At 43.4% G+C, this 21035-nt stretch overlaps 2 protein-coding genes across 2 annotated transcripts; one reads left to right on the plus strand and one right to left on the minus strand.

Annotated features, from left to right (window-relative positions):
• Positions 1 to 22: 22 nt before the first annotated feature.
• On the minus strand, positions 23 to 11616 carry LOC310952503 (uncharacterized protein F13E9.13, mitochondrial; the record flags this gene model as incomplete). The annotated part of the gene is made up of 6 exons (XM_083921121.1): positions 23 to 442; positions 5892 to 6019; positions 7968 to 8118; positions 8996 to 9176; positions 9267 to 9349; positions 11544 to 11616. The coding sequence occupies 6 exons, from the start codon at positions 11614 to 11616 to the stop codon at positions 252 to 254; spliced, it is 807 nt and encodes a 268-aa protein (XP_083777247.1). The 3' UTR covers positions 23 to 251.
• Positions 11617 to 13090: 1474 nt separating this feature from the next.
• Positions 13091 to 20043, plus strand: ccne1 (cyclin E1; the record flags this gene model as incomplete). Its single annotated transcript, XM_083915234.1, has 11 exons — positions 13091 to 13104; positions 13329 to 13416; positions 14024 to 14086; positions 14353 to 14519; positions 14856 to 14991; positions 15507 to 15653; positions 15867 to 15962; positions 16267 to 16401; positions 18041 to 18152; positions 18282 to 18439; positions 19864 to 20043. 11 exons carry the CDS (start codon positions 13091 to 13093, stop codon positions 20041 to 20043), a joined length of 1296 nt encoding a protein of 431 aa, XP_083771360.1.
• Positions 20044 to 21035: the final 992 nt, after the last annotated feature.

The following is a 21035-nucleotide window of genomic DNA, read 5'->3' on the forward strand; positions in this document are numbered from 1 at the left end:
TAATGTAGCAATACAGGCGGTAATTAAACATGTTTAAGGCAGTGGGATGATGACAGGACACTAGTGATGGCCTAATGGGGCCTCGTGAAGCATTCTCTTTCTTTTCTGAGTGCTCTGAGAAAAGGCTCAAGGAACGGCAATTCGGTGTGTGCTTTTAACCCTTTGTTAAACACGCAGCATTATCTAGTGGACTCAGAAAATAAAGGGAATACTTCATGAAGCTTCGGTTGGACATAACCACAGGGAACCTCTCATTTTCTGAGGTCACGCATCTTTCCCATGAACCTCTTCACTTGCTCCGGGCCGACTTTGTTGGCCCAGTGGCCACCCTCCTTGAAATGAGAACCGATGATCATTCCATTTGCATCGAGGTAGCTTTGCATGTTGTCATAGGTCACTCCAGAACCAATCAGCACTGGGATTCTCACAGACTGGGAAACCTCTGCAGAAGCAAAGACACAGTTCAGCAGTGGCAGCTTTTAAAAAAATCCACACTGTTAATGATTGCACAACTCCATGAGCCAAGTAAAAAAAAAAAAAAATTCTTATAACTAATGTACATCGCAGAAACATCTAACCTTTTAAGGCATACAAAGCATCCTTGCTTCACTCTGCGTCCTTGAGTAAAAATATTCTGTTCTTTGGTTATTCATTTCAAAGAACAAAGCACACTGGTTGTGATTGTACATATATTTAATAAGATAATACAACTAACCACAGAGTCCACTTTGAAGGATTTTAAAGAAAAGTCCTGGGTGGCAAATGGAATCAAAGGCCCTCTCTCTCTCAAGACGGGGGCTTAAGGTAGGGACTCACCAAGGAGGGTGAAAATTGCGTCATATCATTGGGGTTCAAGACACGTACAGAATCGTAGAACATGGGGACGATTGGTTCGTTTCACTAAGGTGCTCTTTGTTTGCCTTGAGTGGGAGTATGTATGAAAAATAAACACATATATATAGCCACCATCCACTTGAGTGTTCCCGAAAAAGCGAAACCATCCCTTTATTAGCATTTATTATACTAGCGCCCTCTGCTGTAACCCTCCAACAGCACAGCTCGAGTTCCACTGCGCTTGTGACATACATATCCCAAACTATTTTTTTGGTGTCTCAGCCACTTTTCAATAGCCTTGGGACGCACCAAGCCAACAGTCAACTGTCGGCCGAGGGTGAGTGTCCGCACACTAGTTTTTGCGGTGTTTGCAGGGCCAGGCTTTTCCGTCAATTCGGGTCAGCCGATGTTCAAAGGGTTGGCAGTTCGATCCCCGCCCTGCCACTTGTGTCATGGTCGTTGTGTCCTTGGGTGAGACACTTCACCCACCTTGCCTCTTGTGAATGTGCATGACTGCTGTATGTTTGAGGAGGTGGTCGGAGGGGGCATAGGCGCTGAATGGCAGCCACACTTCCATCAGTGGCTACTATCATAGTGCACCACCACCGATGTGACTGTGTGAATGAATGGTGCCTTGAAAAGGGCTATATAAATACAGCCATGCTTTGTCGTCACTAGTTCTTTGATGTGTGTCTGGGCCTTTAAAGAGACAGGTGCTAAAACAGAGCATTTCAGGCAGAGGTTGAATACAGGTATATTCAAATAATATGAAAAAAAGCATGTAAACATGCTTGTAGAAGCCGTTTGTCATACAAATAAAAGTTTCAAATCAAACTTTTAATCATAAGAATCTTAAGCCCATTGATGCACCATGGGTTGTGGTAATGTCCAAACAAATGTTTCAACAAAAGAGTGGTTTATTTAATCCAAAAAGCGTGCAAATAAAGAGCAAAGAAAAGTCCTGTGCCTCTACCGCTCCGCTAAAAAAACCATTTGCCAACCCAGGTGCATGCTGGTCCCTTACCGACAGCCTACCTTTATAGATTCAGGTGCCCCCCTAACGTGCCTGAATGAACAAAACACAAATAATAAACAAGAAACACCTAAAGTAAAGAAATAATAAACTAGAGAAACTTCTTTACTTCTAATAAACTTTCTTTACATTATTTCTATTTATGTTGTTATTCCATTCACATGTTCAAAGAAAAAAAAAATACTAAACAGCACTAAATACTTACAATAAATAAATAGCTCCAACATGCTCTAGTAGAAATCCAAAATCCGAGTATGAGCCTGAAAAAGGGCACCCTTAATATGAGACCTTTAAATCTCTTCTAACAAATGTACTAACATCGGATATTCACGGTAACGTGGATGCAGCATGTTCTGGGCCTGTCCAGACTCAACCAAGAGAGGCTGTGTTACACCCCGTGAACTTTGGACGCTAACCTCCACATCGGCATGTGAGCTCCAGTGTCATTCTGTCTGACCAGTGTCTGCATGTTTGTGTGACCCAGATAGAGAGTGCATGTGTGTGTGTGCCTGTGCGTGTGTGTGTGTGTGTGTGTGTGTGTGTGTGTGTGTGTGTGTGTGTGTGTGTGTGTGTGTGTGTGTGTGTGTGTGTGTGTGTGTGTGTGTGTGTGTGTGTGTGTGTGTGTGTGTGTGTGTGTATGTGTGTGAGGGAAAGAGAGAGATGGGGGGAAAGTGTTCTTGTGTGTTAGCATGTGTATGAAATCGAGGCTGTGTGCCTGTTTAGCTCACAGTATTCACCGTCTTGTATGTTGTGTTGGAAACGCTGCTTAAAATAGGTGTTGCTATGAGACAGACATGGTCCAGATTTCAGACCCCTGACTCTGAGCAGATACATCCTGGATGCCTTTCGTCACTCCCTGACCACGGATTAAATGTGAACTTGTCACATTCACACTGATGGCAGTGGACATCTACATACCATCTAATCTAATCATTCACACAACATTTACACACCACACGGGGAGCACTGTGGGTCAGTGATGAAGTGGGTCATCCTCCATCCGAGAGATCGTAGGTTCGATCCCCAGCTTTCACCGATCCGCATGTCGACATGTCCTTGGGCAAGACACCGAATAGCTACCCTTGCTGCGCATGGGTGAGTGAATGTCAGTGTGAATGGGTAAATGTGACAAGTAGTGTGAAAGCGCCTTGAGTAGTCAGAAGACTAGAAAGGCGCTATATCAGTACAAGTCCATTTACCATTTACCAATCCGGGGTTCAGTGTCCTGCCCAAGGACACTTTGACATGCGAACCGGGGGAGCTTGGGTCCAACCGCCAATCTCTCAAATGGAGGACGACCCGCTCTGTCACTGAGCCAAAGCCGCCCCAAGATTAAGCCACTGATGGAAGAAGTATACAAATTCTGGTACACCACAATGTAAAAGTACTCAGGAAAAGTGCAGTTAAAGCAGTAGCAGCTACATGCAGTTAAAAATGCAGGTACTCACAGTAGGGCTGGTTTGTATAAGATTAATGGTTCATTATTACCAATACATACGACAACTCACAGCTTAAAGAACATACAAGCAGATTTTGAATGTTGTAGCAGGTTGAGGTGGAGATTATTTGAACTACTTTATATACTGCATCATTATGCTGACCATGTGTTTTCCAGGTACAATTTGATGATGCATTGTAAGTAGAGTTGGACCTATTTATTTATTTATTTATTGTTCGTATTTAGTGCTGTTTAGTTCAGTATTCTGTTTAGTGAGTAGTTAGTTTTGATTATTCTGATTTAATTTATTTGAATTCATTATGATTAGATTTCTATTAGGGCGCCTCACAGAAAGAGGGTTCCTGGTTCGAATTTCGGCTGGGGTCTTTCTGTGTGGAGTTTGCATGTGCTCCTCGTGTCTGCGTGGGTTTTCTCCGGGTTCTCCGGTTTCCTCCCACAGTCCAAAGACGTGCAGGTGTTAGGTTCATTGATGACTCTAATTTGCCCGTAGGTGTGAATGGTTGTCTGTCTCTGTTTGTCTCTATGTGTCCTGTGATAGACTGGCGTCCTGTCCAAGGTGGACCTCGCCTCACACCCGATGTCAGCTGGGATCGATGAACGAATGAATGATAGATCCATAGTCCATCCATTTTCAACCGCTTGTCCCCGTCGCGGGGGGGCTGGAGCCGATCCCAGGCTGCGTGAGGCGGGGTACAGCCTGGGCAGGACACCAGTCTATCACAGGACAGTTTTCTAGTTTATTATTTCTTTACTTTAGCTGTTTCTTGTTTATTATTTGTGTTTTGTTTCATTCAGGCACGTTAGGGGGGCACCTGAAATTATATAGGTAGGCTGTCGGTAAGGGACCAGCATGCACCTGGGCTAGCAAATGTTTTTTTTTACTGGAGCGGGAGAGGCACAGGAATTTCCTTTGTTTTTTGTTTGCACGCTTTTTGGTTAAATAAACCACTTTTTTGTTGAAACTGGACATTTGTTTGGACATTTTGTTTCTCCCATACACCACAACCCATGGTGCCACAGTGGCCCTTTGGTTTGTATGATTTGGAGTTTGATTTGAAACTACAAGTAGTAATAATAACTGTCGCATAAGTGGAAATACGTTAAGTGGAAGTAGAAACACAACCATTTAAAAAATACTCCATTACTAAAAGTCCCACATTGAAAATCTTCCTTGTGTAAAGTAGTAAAAACGTCTTAAAGTATCAAAAGTAAAAGTGGTTTTACCATGAGTTAACCGAGGTGAATTTCAATTATCGGGATCATTTAGTTCCTATCCTCACCACTGACTTGACCGGTGAATTTATGTCCGTTTTCCCTCTAATGTAACATTCATTTGGCCACAGCCCCAAAAGCAACACTTCCAATCAAGTAGAATTGAGTTTATTTTACAGAAAATCCAACTGCTCATTATACAGTATGGGGCCTAATGGACAATGCAGGTGTGTAACTGCCACACCAGCTGTCATACTCTCCACAACGGATCTGCGTGTTCCTGGAATATGTGTTCCCTCCTCAGGGCACGCTCTGCGCCATGGCAACAGCTGTAATGTCCCTGTGCCAGACGGAGCTGGGGTGCACAAATACCCCGATCAATCACCAATTATTGGATAGCATGGTTCCCAAATAACATGAATGATGTCAATCAAAGTGTGAATGGTTATTTATTTTTAAAAGCCCATAAGGCTGATGATTGCTAGGAAAATGGTGACAATAAAATGGCTGAATCCACAGCCACGTACAGTGACACAGTGGAAACAGAAGCTGAGGGAGGGGTATGGAATGGAGGCTGTAACTGCTCAATTACAATTCAGGTCTGATGTTTTTGTCATGATACCTCTCTAACTGAGGGGAACCCCGCAGTATGCTGGAATGTCTTCATTGTCTGCTTATTTACTTATTTATTTATTAATTATTTTTCACTCATTAGTATTATTCAGCTTTCTGGGCCCCAGCGGGTTTTTTCTTCTTCTTTTTTCTTGTCTTCAGCAATGTCATACATAATCTGTGGTGTTGTTAAGGAATGTTCGTATTTCTCTTTAATAAGAATAAAGTTCAAAAAACAAAAAAAGACCACAATGCTTTGTGAAAACTGCGCAAGTGGGCTTTAAGGAGACATCCGATGATCCTAAGAACAAATCACTGCAGGTGAGGTGACCTCTGCTGGACAGATGAGGCAGTGAATTTAAATTACATGACTGCACATGTGCAAAGTACACTATATAAGGCTTTAGTACTTCTCAAATCCGGGGACTTTCTTGCTTTTCTTGGTATACTGTCTTTGTTAAAGGAACTGTACTCAACATTCAGAAAAGTAATACAGCAGTAACAGATTATTTCCTATGTAAAGATATAGCGGAGTAGCAGTTTTTAAATATAAAGACTACAGCTCCTTTAATTGAATACTTTTGGGTTTAAAATGTAATATACTGGATTCCTTAAAGATCAATGTCAATTCAATCAAATCAGTGTTGCTAGTAGCTTGTGTTGTAGCCCTATATTGATATCCAAAAGGATACCAAAGTATTAAGCAGTGCATGCTCTCCTGGTTGTATGAAGTGGCAGTACCTCTGAGCTCCTGCGGGTCAGCCTGTACTCCAGTGGCCACTCCTGTGATGATGAGTCCATCCGAGAGGAAGAACTCGGCCGCTCGTGCCGTCTCTTCAATGCTCACGTCTGATGTCAGGGCATGGGAGCTGGGACAAATACACATGCAGTATACAGTAAGTACACAAGCATTTAAAGTCAGGGTCACATGAATCACGTTGTAAAACTGACTTAAAACTGGGACCAATACCAAGGTTCCGTGTGAGGGTGAGTCCTTTGGGAGCACGCAGATCACTCACTCATCTCTAACCGCTTATCTGGGTCGCGGGGCAGCAGCTCCAGCAGGGGACCCCAAACTTCCCTTTCCCGGCCACATTAACCAGCTCTAACTGGGGGATCCTGAGGCGTTCCCGGGCCAGTGTGGATATATAATCTCTCCACCTGGTCCTGGGTCTTCCCTGAGGCGTCCTCCCAGCTGGACGTGCCTGGAACACCTCCCTAGGGAGGCGCCCGGGGGGCATCCTTACTAGATGATCCTGAACCACCTCAACTGGCTCCTTTCAACGCAAAGGAGCAGCGGCTCTACTCTGAGTTCCTCACGGATTGGCTGAACTTTTCACCCTCTCTCTAAGGGAGACTCCAGCCCCCTTCCTGAGAAAACCCATTTCGGCCGCTTGTACCCGCGTCCTCGTTCTTTCGGTCATGACCCAGCTTTCATGACCATAGGTGAGGGTAGGAACAAAGACTGACCTGTAGATTGAGAGCTTTGCCTTCCGGCTCAGCTCTCTTTTCCTCACAACGGTGTGGTAGAGCGACTACAACACGGCCCCCGCTGCTCCGATTCTCCGGCCAAACTCACGCTCCATCGTACCCCACACAGATGATTTGGGTTATTAGACACAGGTTACTAAGGCATGAGTATTGGGGCAGTTCTGGTCATGGCATCTATCTGTCAGACTTAAAAACACTCCAAATGGTAAACAGACTTGTACTTATATAGCGCCTTTCTAGTCTTCTGACTACTCAAGGTGCTTCCACAGTACTTGTCCCATTCACCCATTCACACAGACATTCACACTAATGGCAGTGGACATCTACATACCATCTAATCTAACCATTCACACCACATTCACACACCCATGCGCATCGAACCGCCGATCTCTCGAATGGAGGATGACCCACTCTTCCACTGAGCCACAGTCGCCCCTAAAGAGCCAACTCTTTTACTAAGAGTGGAGATTAAGAGATTTATCAAGCATACAGCGAAGTTTAAGAGTCACCATTAACCTACACGAGCAGAGTTGTCCATTCTTTTACAAAACAATCCAGACATGTCAATGGGTCATATGTTATCCTGCACATGCCTATTTGATTTTCATAGTTTATTTTATTTGTGTAAAATCATTGATAACTTCCTATTAGCATATTTCCACATATGCATTTAACCCATTGGCTGTAATGTAAACTAACTTCAGAGGAAAAAAAGACCATGATCCATTGAATGTTAGCTTTATTCTAATAATATGCACCCCTTGAGAACTCAAACAGGAGACTAAAACTACCAGACTCTGAATCATACATGCTGCTTCAGATAACGTATGCATTATATGTATATATGCCTTTGTTGGACAGTTCTCAGTGTAGAGGGGATTAAAAGAAATGTGAAATATAGGTGTTATTCTTAAGTTTGGAAGTAAAGTGAAGAAGGATTTTTATTCTACATCTTCAACAGTTGGATAAATAATAAAAACAAGTTTTGAACTACACATTTAAATTTACCAAAGCCTTGCCAGGCTCATTTGGTAGCCAGCAAATACATTTTGAGGCTCGAACACGAAAATCCATCTTGTTGGCAGTTAAAGGGGGAGCAGGAAGCAGGGGATGGCGACTACACAGGGAGGTTAGATTCTGCAATAGCGTCAGTTTTATGAGAACTGGAGAGTTTTTCTCCATTGACAGAAGAGAACGACACTGAGGGCTTTTCTTGGTGGAAAAGATGTTTTCTCTCTTCTCTTGATTGACTTCGGTGAAGTAATCCCCCCTGGGGATTATTATTAAGTATTTCTTATTCTGATTCTGTACGGGTGGTGATCTCACCTGTGCTTCTTTTTGATGTCGGTGAAGATCTGCACATGCTCAGCCCCGATCTCCTTACGATATCTCAGTAAGTCCCCGGCACAGGCGTTCAGGAGACCCTCATCAGCCACGTGAGAGAAGACGAAGCCCTCAGCCCTGATGAAATCCAGATCTGTGAGCATATACAGTGATATTGTGATGCTATGGTTGACTAACAGGCAGGCAGTGTGTCAAATGCAGGTACGTTTGGCTAACACGCGGGTAGTTGACCTCAGCAAGTAAGCAGCTTTTCACTGAAGCCCAAACACAGCAAGTTATTTCACTGATAAACACATCTTAGGGTGCACTCACACTGTCCATCCGTACCGTGCCTAAGGACGTTTCACGGCTAAAGTCTAGTTCGTTTGACCAGTTTGAGTGCCACGGCCCATTTGGGAGAGGTGGGCTTTTGTAAAGCACATTTGCACATGTACGCGCACGAGCGTGCGCACGTGTACGAGCACGAGCATGAGCATAAGCACGAGCACGAGGCCTACGCCAGTTCTGACGTCATTTTATGACAGACCATGCGCGGACATTTAAAACAACGGCGGTGAAAGGTTCACGTTGGTGTGATGCGGAGGTGGAGTGTTTACTGCAGATTTGGTCGGATGAAAATATTCAAAAACAGTCGACAAGACGCACAAAAACTCAGAGGTCTATGGAAAGATTAGTAAACAAAGCGACGATGATGTCATCAATGCGTGTGACGTATTACGGCGTGATGACGTATAGGCAGCAAGAAGCATTCGCCGAGGCCCAGGCAGTGTGAGTACAAACGGGCCTGGGCCGCGGGGGAAGAGGGAGGGGGGGACAAGTACCCTAAAGCACGGGGCACGGTACGGACGGACAGTGTGAGTGCGTCCTAAAAGGTGACCGACAGTATTCAGCTGATGTAGTGTTCATATCTGCTGTGATGCCACATGATTGGAGAGCTCTGTTCTGTTCAAAAAGATGCTTACAGCCTCAAACAGAACACACCAACAACTGAACTGATGTAAAGACTGAACCTGAAGCCAGAGCTACAGCCAGAGCCTGCTGGTTAGCGGAAGACAGTATTTGCACTCCGAGCGGCATGGATGGACAGGTGCTTCTCACAGCAGTGCATACTGCAGTCATACAGGCAGACACCTCAGGGCCCACAGAGAACAAGTACGGGATATCATGCATGTTCTCGATGATCACACCATCCTGAAAGAGGGGTTTACAGGCACCGGTTACTGGCTCGGTCTGGAAGACCTCTAAATGTGTAAAGAATTGACACAATGTGGAATAACTTACAATCCCTGCATCCCGGTAGATTGCTGCCTCCCTGCATGCTTCTTCGGTGATTTGGGACATTTTCATACAACCGAGAGGGGTGCCTGAGACAGATGAGAGTCTTGGTTACAGACAGAATAAGATACATCATAGCTCCCAAATTTGCAGCAATGCAATGGAACAAAGCACACTTCCTCCAGTAGGCTACTGTAGGCTACTTAAGCACACATTTGAAGTACTTGTACTGTACTTTACTTGAGTTATTCGATTTCATTTGACTTCACACTTCAACTCTGGGCCATCCCTTTGCTCCTATATCTAAGGGCGCACTCACACTGTCCATCCGTACCGTGCCCCGTGCTTTAGGGTACTTGTCCCCCCCTCCATCTCCCCCGCGGCCCAGGCCCGTTTGTACTCACACTACCTGGGCCTCGGCGAACGCTTCTTGCTGCCTATACGCATGGTCCGTCCTTCTTTTTTTCTAGGAGCGGTATGCTTGCCGGCCTCGGACCGGTACAGATGGACAGTGTGAGTGCGCCCTAAGTAATGCCGTGCTGTTGCTGCGGGAGATGTATGCTGGATTAAACTGGACACTGGGGAAAACTTGAGTGATTGTGGATGTTAGCTCATTCAATCAGGAGAAATGTAACACACGGATGGATGAATGATTGACGATGATACTTGTTCACTAACAGGTCAGGCTTTAAGATGATGATGATGATGATGATGATGTAAGTGCTAGTAATAGCAGTAGTCAAGCCCATGCCTGGCTGATAACCAGGTGGTGTTGTAGAACCTTTCTTTACCCATTTAGCTTGTTTCCCCCTCACTCAAGTAACCAGCAACCCTCATTTCCTGGGGCTCGGCGATATTATAACACTTGCATCATGGTTTATTAAGGTATTTATTAATCCCTGTCTATTTAAATGAGCGTGGTATTGGGAACTGTACTGTGCTGCACGAGAATTTAACTGGGTGAGTGTGTTCTACTAATACCGAGTTGATTAACTTCAGCCAAGCTTTACAGCTGCACTGTGAACTGAACTGTGACCAGTCTGAAAATATACTATAGTTTAATACATTGAACGTTTTTGGAATATTTTCTCAACAAAGGCCTTTATTTTGGTTTATTTTTTGATTTCTTATGAATTCACCTTAAAGTATTTGTGTTGAACATACTGCCAATACACCTTTATCTTTGTAGTCCATCTACAGGTTAATTCTAGTATCTTTCTAAATACATTAATCTGTTTGGTATATTAAGGGCAACAATAAACTAACATAAAATAATGGCAAGTTCAATATAAGCTGCAGATGTGTGATTTCAACAAATTGACGCAGGGAAATATATATTGAACGTGTGACCCTGGGAAAAAACATTTCTGCAAACACAAAACCCTTTGAGATGTGGAAACATAGGAACCTGGGGACATATATCCTAAAAAATACACACCGCAGTTGTAATGGAGTATTTTTACATCTTGATTGTGCTACTTTTATTTAAGTAAAGCAGGGATCTTCCACAGAGGGTCCATAATCCCAAGGAGGTCCTCAGGGTTAGTTAATGAGGGGGAGCTGCCAATTAATTGTTTGATCATTTTTGAAAGTTTTCATATATTAATATTAACATATATCTGAAACATGACCGTAACATGAATCCAAGATGTTATTAGCAAAAATAAATGGACCAATTTGTGGGAAAAAAATAGCACACTAAACATTTAAAACACAACATTGATGTTAGGCTTACCCGCATATAGGAAGGCATTCACAGAAACAATTAAGATCCAAGATTAATTGTGCCTTTGATGTGTATGTTTAACATGATATATAAACATATTAATGTCAATAATTATCCTCTTAATAGCTTAGTATTGTATGCACCATAAAAAGGTCCACATTATTGTAGGCCCAGTCTCTCTTTCAGCTGCTGGTCCTTGGGCTTTTATAATGGTTGTGACCTGGTAACCCAAGATTTGCGATAGTCTCGCGAGAAGGTTACATTTAAACATTGAACTCGATTGGTTGGGATTAGGTGGTTCAGGTTATACATTGAACTCGAATGGTTAAATTAGGATGGTTAAGGTTAAGCATCCAAATCTAATGGTTAAGGTTAGGTTCGGTGGTCGAGAAGGGAATCTCGCGAGACTTTTTACGAGTGTTCGCAAATCCAGGGTTACCAAGCAGATACGACCTTAAAAAACGTTGAAGACCCCTAAAGTAAAGTTAGTGAATACTTCCTCCACCACAGCAACACGTACAGCAGAACACCGAAGGGCACAGCTCAGTGCAGTTTACCTGGTAAGGCTTTAACATGAATCATCCCAATAACCACGGATTTGACACGTCCAAAAAGGTCCAAAAACTTCATGTTCCCGTTTCTGTGGAGTGAGAAAGGGGCAGAGGGACAACTCGCGGTTTTATCTTTCCACACATGGTGATCACGTGACTGTCCAAGGGTCACTTTTGTTGAATTCATATCTAAATAGAACAAACCGTCTTCAAAGTATACACGACTAGCGCAGAACCTACGCCTCTCTATGTCTACCCTACATTACCTGGATTAAAGGCGCGTGTAGCAGCGCACACAGTGTGTCGTGGTCAGGTAGCATGATGCACGCGACAGAAGCATCCGCGAGCTAACGTTGTCGGTTTGTTTTTTAACTAAATAACACACGCGCCCAGGGTGACAGCGCGAGACAATCACGTATGGAGTTCAAGGAACGAAACGGCGCGATAATCTCCTGATACTTTGGCCGCGTTTCGTTTACTTTGAATGTTAATCCAGAGGACTGCGGCTTTGTTTACATCTGACAGACTAGCCACGCGGTGCCCGAGCACTTCCTCCCTCTAAGTCCCGCCCCCGCAGCTGTCACTGCAGCACACACGCCTCCCTTTTTGCCGGTTAACTTATAAACTTGTTTTTCCCTTTCTATGGCCCAGTACAGATAGATCCTACACGATACACTTGCTCTGCACATGATACAGGTGCGAAGCCGTGGTGATCCGAGTTGAAAGTAGACTGTATGGAGGCGGTGAAGCGGCGGTTTAGCGCCAAGTTAAATCCACTCCTCTGTGACGTTGACGCTTCAAGTCATCTGTTCCTACAAGGCGCCAGCTCAGAGGAACTAGCCCGGCCTGGATACACACACGCACCCCGAGAGCACCCCGAGTGTGAACAGCAGGCAGTGAAGTTACACATCTTCCCTATTTCTTCTTCTTTGAACCGTGGAAAAGAGTGAACTTCAAGGCCCGACTCTTGAGGTGAGTGGATGGAACCGAGCCTTTGCGTCGAGTTAGTTCAGCTTTGGGCGCAGCTGCAACTTCTGTAGCTAAGCTAGCGTCAATGAAACCGCGACAAGTTTGAAAGGGAATAAAATTGTTCTGTGAAGGTCCGTGCTTGAATGTGGCCGTATGTAGCCGGTTGTTCGGTGCTGTCGCCGTTAAATGGGGACTATAGAAACAGGCGGCTGTCTCCGCTGCGCCTGTCGTTCGGCCATTATGTGGCAAGCCAGCTGTCCAAAGTTAGTGAGGGAAAATATCCCGCTTCTCCTTAGAAATGCGAGAAATAACAACGTTGAAGGGATAAAGCGGTGTCTGGTGTTAATCCCCAGCTCATTTCATGAATAATTGTTTATTTCGTGGTACTTTTTGGCGACTTTTAACATCGCGTACCGTTTTCATTTCCCCGCCAGACTGAGTTGGGCTTTGTCAGAAGGAGGGAGTTGAGAGTGGGGGTTGGGAGTGTGTGTCTGAGTGTTTTTTTTAACCTCCTAGAATAAAACTTATACACTTTCTCCTTCACAGGTTTACTCCCGAAACTGTCGCATACCCCTCTGAGTATAATGCGAGGACAACGGTGAGTTTCATGTCCATTTAATTCATGTCCCTGTTCAGCGCGTCAGTCAAAGTGTGTGACGACAGAGACAAGAGTTGATGGAGCTTTAGCCGTCCAGCTAGTTAGCTTGTGTGCTACAGGACTTTATCTATGCCGCATTAACATATCAACCCGAGTCTGTGCAAATGTTTCATGCTAACTCTGGGGACTTAAAGCCACTACGTGTTTGTTCTGTGCTGTTTTAGGGAAGAGACAGAACCGAAGTCTGTTGCTCCCGAGGTGCCCGAAGAAAATACAGTACGACCGAGAAAGAGGAAGGCAGATGTTGCCATTGTAAGTAGTGTGAAAGGCCTGCAGACTGCACTAGAACTGGCCCAAACACCCCTTTCAACTGTGGCCACGTTTCAAATGCAGACCTAATTGAATAGCCAAGACTTAAAACTGGTGTCACATATTAATCATTGCTAGCAAAACATTTTTTATAGTGCCAACAAAAGTTCTCAAGACACTTTACATATAGAGTAGGTCAAGACCCCACTCTGACTTATTTATGATTTAGAGACTCAACAATTCCCCCATGAGCAGCAGCAAGTCCCAATATATATAATTATAACAATAATATACAGTATTTATCCAGCAAACGTGTGCACACAGTGGCATCGAAAACCTTTAGCGGGCAGGAACGTTGAGCAAACCCAGCTCTACGGAGGACAGCCTTGAAATAATTGTCTTGTGCATTATTTGAAGCATTGCCGATTAATGCAGCTGATATGCTTTTTATTAGTGCTTACAAAGCAAAACCCCACAGGTTTCAGTCTCTACCTTTTTCACATGCTATGGGAATTTATCTGATTTAGATCAAACTAGCTCTGTGTCGTTTGTGAACTGAATCACGTACAAAATAAATAAATCTAAAATGCTCTCCTTTTTTGATTCGCAGTATTTACAAGATGTGGACGAGGAGGTAGCAGAGATGACAAAGAAGAAGCATCGTGAATGTGAGGTAGGCTTGGTTTTCTTCCCACACCTTGGTGTCAAAACGTGCCTCGGTCCGGTCCTAATCCAGCCTCAGTTTAGTTAATGTAACCTGAAAAAATGAATGCAGTACAATATTATTTCATGTCATCTACACTGTGTTCAGACTTGGATATAATAAACGGTTGTATTGACGCGGAAAAAAACCTGTGTAGGTCCCCCTTTTTACTATACTGTGAATTCCCCCCTATTATTCCTTGTGTCATCTCTGCTCTTCCTCTTTTCCCTGTGAAGCTGGGCTGGAGTTCTGACGCGTGTAACACAAGCCCACAGAGATGGATCCCCACACCGGATCAAGAAGAGGACCAACCAGTTGCCCTGATAAACGCAGGCTTCCCCCACTACAACTTCAACAATGTATTTGTAACACCTGTGCGTTGCGCTCCACTCCCTGCGCTGTGGTGAGTACTGTTGTTGTTTAGTTTATTATTTCACATTAGGCTCTATATCGCGCAGCCACTTGTTCCTATTTAAGCACATAGATGGTCTTGGCTTAGCCTTTATGTCTTCTTTCACAGTGTTCCATTTGTCTGGTGTTTTCTCCTTTTGCCTTTTAGTCACCATCCCACTTACTCGGGCTAAAATGCAGACCTGTAGGAACTGGATTGAAAAGTGTAGATTTGTGGTTAATTTGTCTGTCCATGGAAAATCATATTTTAAATGCAAGTGTATCAGTATCATGTTTTTTATTTTTGTATTTTTAAAACCCATTGTGTCCATGTCTGTTTTGTGATCAGCTGGGCCAGTAAGGATGTGGTATGGAACAACATGTTGGAGAAGGATAAGACTTACACCAGAGACGTCCATGTGATGGAGAAACATCCTCATCTGCAGCCCAAGATGAGGGCAGTTCTCCTGGACTGGCTCATGGAGGTCTGTAGCTTGTCTTAGTGACTGGTTTATACCTTTTTAATTTGACTGAAATATTGTTTTGGCACCATGATGGAAATGACAGACCTTTTCTTTTGCTTCATTATCGTCTTTGTTTGGACAATCTTTAACCAGGAAAGGTGCCTGACAACAGTAACAGTAACAACAATAACAATACTGCAGCTGGACCAGAAGCCTGTTTATTAAACGCAGTTTAAGGAGACTGATCAGTAGGGATGGAAGGATACACTGACTCAACTCACGACTGGATTAGATTAACAATGCAAAGTTTTTAACATATATTTAAAATAACAAAACTCACAACTTGAATTGAGACAGGGTGACTCTAATGACCTGTCTGCGTTCATTTAATGTTTTTAGTTTAAATATTATAAATGTTAATTGAGACAAACTTCTTGTGAACTTCCTGATTCCATTTAATGTCCAAAGTGCACCCACATAAGCAAACCTACTACTGAATAGTGCATTGATGTTCGGTGTGTGTGTGTCCGTTTTAGGTGAGTGAGGTGTACAGGCTGCACAGGGAGTCGTACCACCTCGCCCAGGACTACTTTGATCGCTTCATGGCCACACAGAGAAACGTCTTCAAATCAACGCTGCAGCTCATAGGCATTACCTGTCTCTTCATTGCTGCCAAAGTAGAGGTAAGGAGGGCTGGGCTGTACAGGATGTAAAGTGAGATGATCAAAATCCCTGGTTGTTAAGTAGCCTGTGGCTCCTCCTTGTCATTGTTGTGAGCTTGCTCTGGGTGCATCATCTTGGTCTCATTGCATCCTTTTCTCCTGTTACATTTTACAACATGTTGGATGGTGTGATCGGTTGTAGTAATGCTCCTCTCCCATGTTTTTTTCCCCTAGGAGATGTATCCTCCCAAGGTCCACCAGTTTGCCTATGTTACAGACGAAGCCTGCACTGAAGATGAGATTCTCAGTATGGAAATCATTATTATGAAGGTAAAAATCATGCAGACATTACTCAGTGATCCATGACACATCCGTTTGGTAGGTCTTAGTTTGTGAATAGTAAGTGCCTTGTAATGATTGGCCGTAGTTACCTAAATCACTAATGGTAGACGGTGTGTTTTCTTCCCTTTCTTGTATTATGTCAGAAATGCATGCCGTCTAAAATGTAGTTGTATTGTTGTCACAGCCCTGAAACTGGACAATCATGAGTTTATTTAGGTGTAAAAAGGGGTGTTGGTGATGGTATTAATTCAGCGCTACATGTTGTCTGCTCTTTCTCTCTTTTCTAACACAGGAGCTGAAGTGGAGTCTCAGCCCACAGACTCCCATCTCCTGGCTCAATGTTTACATGCAAGTGGCCTACCTGAAAGACATGGACGAGCTGCTCATCCCCAGATACCCCCAGACCACTTTCACACAAATTGCAAAGGTATGTTTTGTGTTTTTTTTGCCTTACTAATAAATGTGTATATATCAAATAGAGACTATCTTGCAACGGGATCACACCAGCGTTGACGCCAAATCGGGCCAGGGGCGTAAACTTATACTTTTCCATCTCCCTACTTCCGGTGCCCTTTCTCGGACCACACCTGCGGGTGGTAATTAGGTACCTCAGTAATACAGCAGGGACAGAAATAGGAGGCAAAGTAGCTCTCCGTTTGATTTGACAAACAGTTCAACCATGTTAGTTGTCGCAGGAGTGTGTGCGTGTGTGTCCATTGCTGAACCAGGCAATTTCTCACCTGTGACGTTTGACTTTGACACCCATGTTTCACAACAGAAACTGAACGCTGAGCAGTTTAAAGATACAAGTGCATGCAGCACCATGCAGTTCAGCTGTTTTCCATTTGACCAGCAACACTGCCTTTAAACTAAACATTACATTTTAAATGATAGGCTACATTTTGTGTAAAAATCTGTAGCTTCTTTAACTCAACGTGGAACTGCATTACAGAACAGTTTCTAGTCAGCAGTATTTAAGAAGCTGTAAAATTTCCATATATGCACATTTGAAGATCGTGCAACTTTTTTGATCCAAGAAAGTGACAAAGTTAAACCTTGAGGGTGAAATAACTTCTATTAAACACCTGTTGAGTGAGGACTTAATTCAGAGAAAGCCAATATTTGTTCTTAATCTCTCTCATCCTCTGATTTTAAGGCATCACTGACTTGCCGGGATGGTAAACACATGCATTAAGTCTCAACACTTTACAAGTGTGTAGTTGAGATCAAAATGAAGGCAGAATTTGAAAATGGTTGTGATCTGTACTAGGCGTCAGAAGTACGGTGGTAGGAAGTAGAGCACTCAACGCCTCAGACCTGATTTGGCATTGTGGGTGGCGTGACCCCATCGCAAAATGGTCTGTAGTTTTGTCTGTTACCATGGTCACTGTGTCAGATTAGGCCATTATAGAGTCATAAATTCTTTCCACGACTTTGCAGAGAGACATGTTAGAATACATGTTGGTCCCTGACCAATCAGTAAGTTGCTTGTGCGTGATGTCATCATGAAGAAGGTGCTAGATTGAACTCTTGTGTTCCGAAAAGCCTAAAGAACGACAGTGATCTTTCCTGTGTTTTACAGTTTCATCTTGCAGCACCAACAGCGTAATTCCTTGTTTGTTTCACCGTGTATGAAGTTGAAGAGCGCTCTTTGCTCTGATTAGCCAAAGTCTCTGATATGTAGGGAACACGTTTTGGAAAGCAAAACATTTCTAACACGTTAGTCTTTCTGCCAGGACGTCGTGAGGCAGACACCTTATGTCTTCCGGGTCAGGTTATCGTCGGGTTACCGTTGACATCCTGTAGTGTGAACCTGGCATTAGTCCCATCCAGTGAGCGCCAGTAAAAACTATACCTCTACTAAGACATTGTCCTTCTACTGGTTGCTGCCCTACAGAGTTAGCAGCTCCGCACTGTAGCTTTGAGGAGCTAAACCATAGTCTGTATTTACGTTAATGATAATATCACAGATGATTCTGTCATGGCTTAATAAAAATATTTATAGTACTCCTTTTCAGATGTGCTCTGATGTTTAATAAGCGTTGTTTGTCTGTTTTTTTGTCTAGTTGTTGGACCTGTGTATGCTAGATGTGCGTTGCCTGGAGTTTTCCAATGGCGTCCTTGCTGCTTCAGCTCTATTTCACTTCTCCTCCTTGGAGCTGGTGGAAAATGTCTCAGGTGAAAAACAAACTCCTCTTAGGCTGAGATTTACTCTTCTTGAGCAAACCTGTTATTATATTTAATGATTATTTAACCCTTATTGTGTTGCCCCGACTTATCTCTCTGTTCATCCTTCTGTCCATGCAGCTCTGAAGAGGGTGGAGGTAGAGGGGTGCGTGAGGTGGATGGTACCATTTGCCATGGCGCTGCGGGAGGTTGGTGGGTCATCTATGAAAACATTCACTGGAATCCCTGCAGATGACATGCACAACATCCAGACCCATGCCTCCTATATTACATGGCTGGTAAGTGAAAGAAAACTCATGCTAGGTGTTTTTGTGCAGAAAAGATGTCAAATTGGCGGCCAGGTGAAGGTGGCAATTTAAAATTGTTTCTATGCGAAACTGAAGCTTAATATTCCTCCTTTCCCAAAAACCGGCTTTCTGGGATAGGCAAATCTGCAGGAAACACTCCTGTATCAGACCACTGCAAACCGTTCTGCGGCATCTTTACAGTCGCATAGTCTTAGGATCGCCATCAATACTCTTGCTCGCACTCATGTGCATGTGCATCTGTTCTTTACAAAAGGCCCACCTATCTCAATCGGGCCGCCGCTGTCAAGCGGTACACCTGTACTCACACTGGTCAAACCAATTAGACTTAAGCCGTGAAGCGTGCTCAAGCACGGTACGAATGGACAATGAGTGCGCCCTTAGTCTGGCAGCGTGTCTGTGTGCAGCTTCTCTCTGTTTCCTCATTGCCTGAAGCCAGAGTGGGTGTGGTTTCATGGTGATGGTCACAGAGCGAGACAGACATGGCTGATGTGGCATGAGTGTTCCTGCCGACTGTCTTGGCTTGTTTATAAGCAGACACACGAGCGAAAACATAGCGGACCGTATGAAGCTTACAGACGCCACAATGCCCGTCTCTAAACGCTTCTTTAAATCGATACAGACACGCCTAACTTGGAGAAACATTTAGCTGACAAACATGCAGACTTGTTCAAAGAGTTCAGAGAGCTGCAGGTTAGATATAGATAACATAAATATCTCCCGGATGCAACGTTAAGCCAAGCGACAAGTGAACTTTTTTCACCATCAGAGCTGCAGGAGGCAGTCAGGCGTAAAGTTAACTGTCTGATGTGGTTCATGCGTCTCTGTATGCAAACAGTTCACACTGGAGACATGAACCTTACCAGAACATGTGCTGGTGTTTACAAGTCTGCTGATCAACAACACCAGTTATAAATGATCTTTTATAAGTCAATTGGTGCTGGTAACATAATCACAGCATGTACATTTTTGAAAATCATTTATAATATATAGTAGAAAATGGTCTGATTAGAGCATAGACCACACTGTAGTTTGCAGGGTTTGAACTTTATCAACATGAAGTGCAAATTGCAAATTTCCCCTTTTTAGGACGAATAAAGGAGAATCTTATTTTACCAACTGAACATGTTAAATGGCAATAATGCTCGGCAGCTTTTGCAAAAATATATTTTTATTTTGACTTAAAGTGTTTTAATTAATAAAAATGAACAAATGACTTAAGTTCCACATTCTGTCATCTAATATTTTATTCCGTTACTTTTGATGATGTTTTAGTTTGACACCGTGGTATCGATATTTTAGGCAGGTATCGCACCAAAGTCATGATTTTGGTATCGTAACAACACTAGTGTTTTTAATGACTGCATAGTTAATCTGTGTATTTCTCCTGTGTACAGGAGAAGGCCTACTCTTACCAGGATGTGGAGTTGAAGCATCACGGCAACTGTCCTGTACCTTCAGGCGTCCTGACCCCGCCCCAGAGCAGTGAGAAAACTGAAGAGCTGGTCCGAGTGGATACCTCAGCGCTGAAAATCAGGCCCAGGATTTGTACTCCATCCCCACACCTTCCAGAGTAGTGAAGCAAACACTGAAAAACAAGGAGAAGAAAAGCAACTCCAATGTAACTCTGAACAGCGACACCACTGTACCAGTACACGCATGTGCAATGGATTTCAGTGGGGAAACATTGGTGGAAATGGTATTTTCTCCTTTTAAAGTCAAGCTGATCACTTGGATCCAGATGCTTCTACATGTCTCTGCAGTGGTGCACACAGTAACTTTGACTGAACTGGGGAAACACTGACACACACAGTGAGCAAATAGTCCATATCCCCACAGGAATCTTAACTATTGTACCCTCCAGTTTAGGTGAAAACACCAAGCAAAGGGCTGTTAGGGATGGGATGGCTCAAGATGTTTTTTTTTGTTGAATAGCATTGCAATGCTTGCATTAACAACCAACCACATATACATTTTGTGGTTGCCATTTTTATTTTCTATGCAGAGGCCAAATGAAATGGACATTTTATGGCGTCTACTTGATTTTGAGAGAGAGCGAGAGAGAGCGTGTGTGTTTGGGGGGGTGATTGCTGTTTTTAATCTATTAGTGGCCTCATTTGCCCAAAAACTATTCCTAGGGTCATGTATGGCTCTCTGCTGCTATAAAAATGGGCTTTGCATGATGGAGGGGGACAATTTTGTGTGTGAATGTGTGTGTGTGTGAAATAGTGTGGTGTTCTTGTTTTTGGTCCTACTCCTCTTGTCATTTTATTGGAAAGAACATGGCCATGTTGTGCTTGGGGACCAGTAGCTTGGCTACCTAAATGGACAAGTGAACCAGCCAGGCTTCAGAAGCTAACATATTGATTGTATTTATCCTTTATTTTCATCCCAACCCACCGTTTGTTCCCTTACCACCAAAATGTAAGATTTCTATTTTGACTTTTTTTTTTTTAAATAAAATGCTGCTACATGTTTTCGATTAAAGACTTTCTGATTACTTAACTAAACAATCTTTTTTTTGTGCTATGGATTTTCACTTACAAATCTTTTTTCAAATCAGTACACA

This window comes from Echiichthys vipera, assembly GCF_963691815.1.
Source record: "Echiichthys vipera genome assembly, chromosome: 1".
In the NCBI taxonomy this organism is placed as follows: Eukaryota; Metazoa; Chordata; class Actinopteri; order Perciformes; family Trachinidae; genus Echiichthys; species Echiichthys vipera.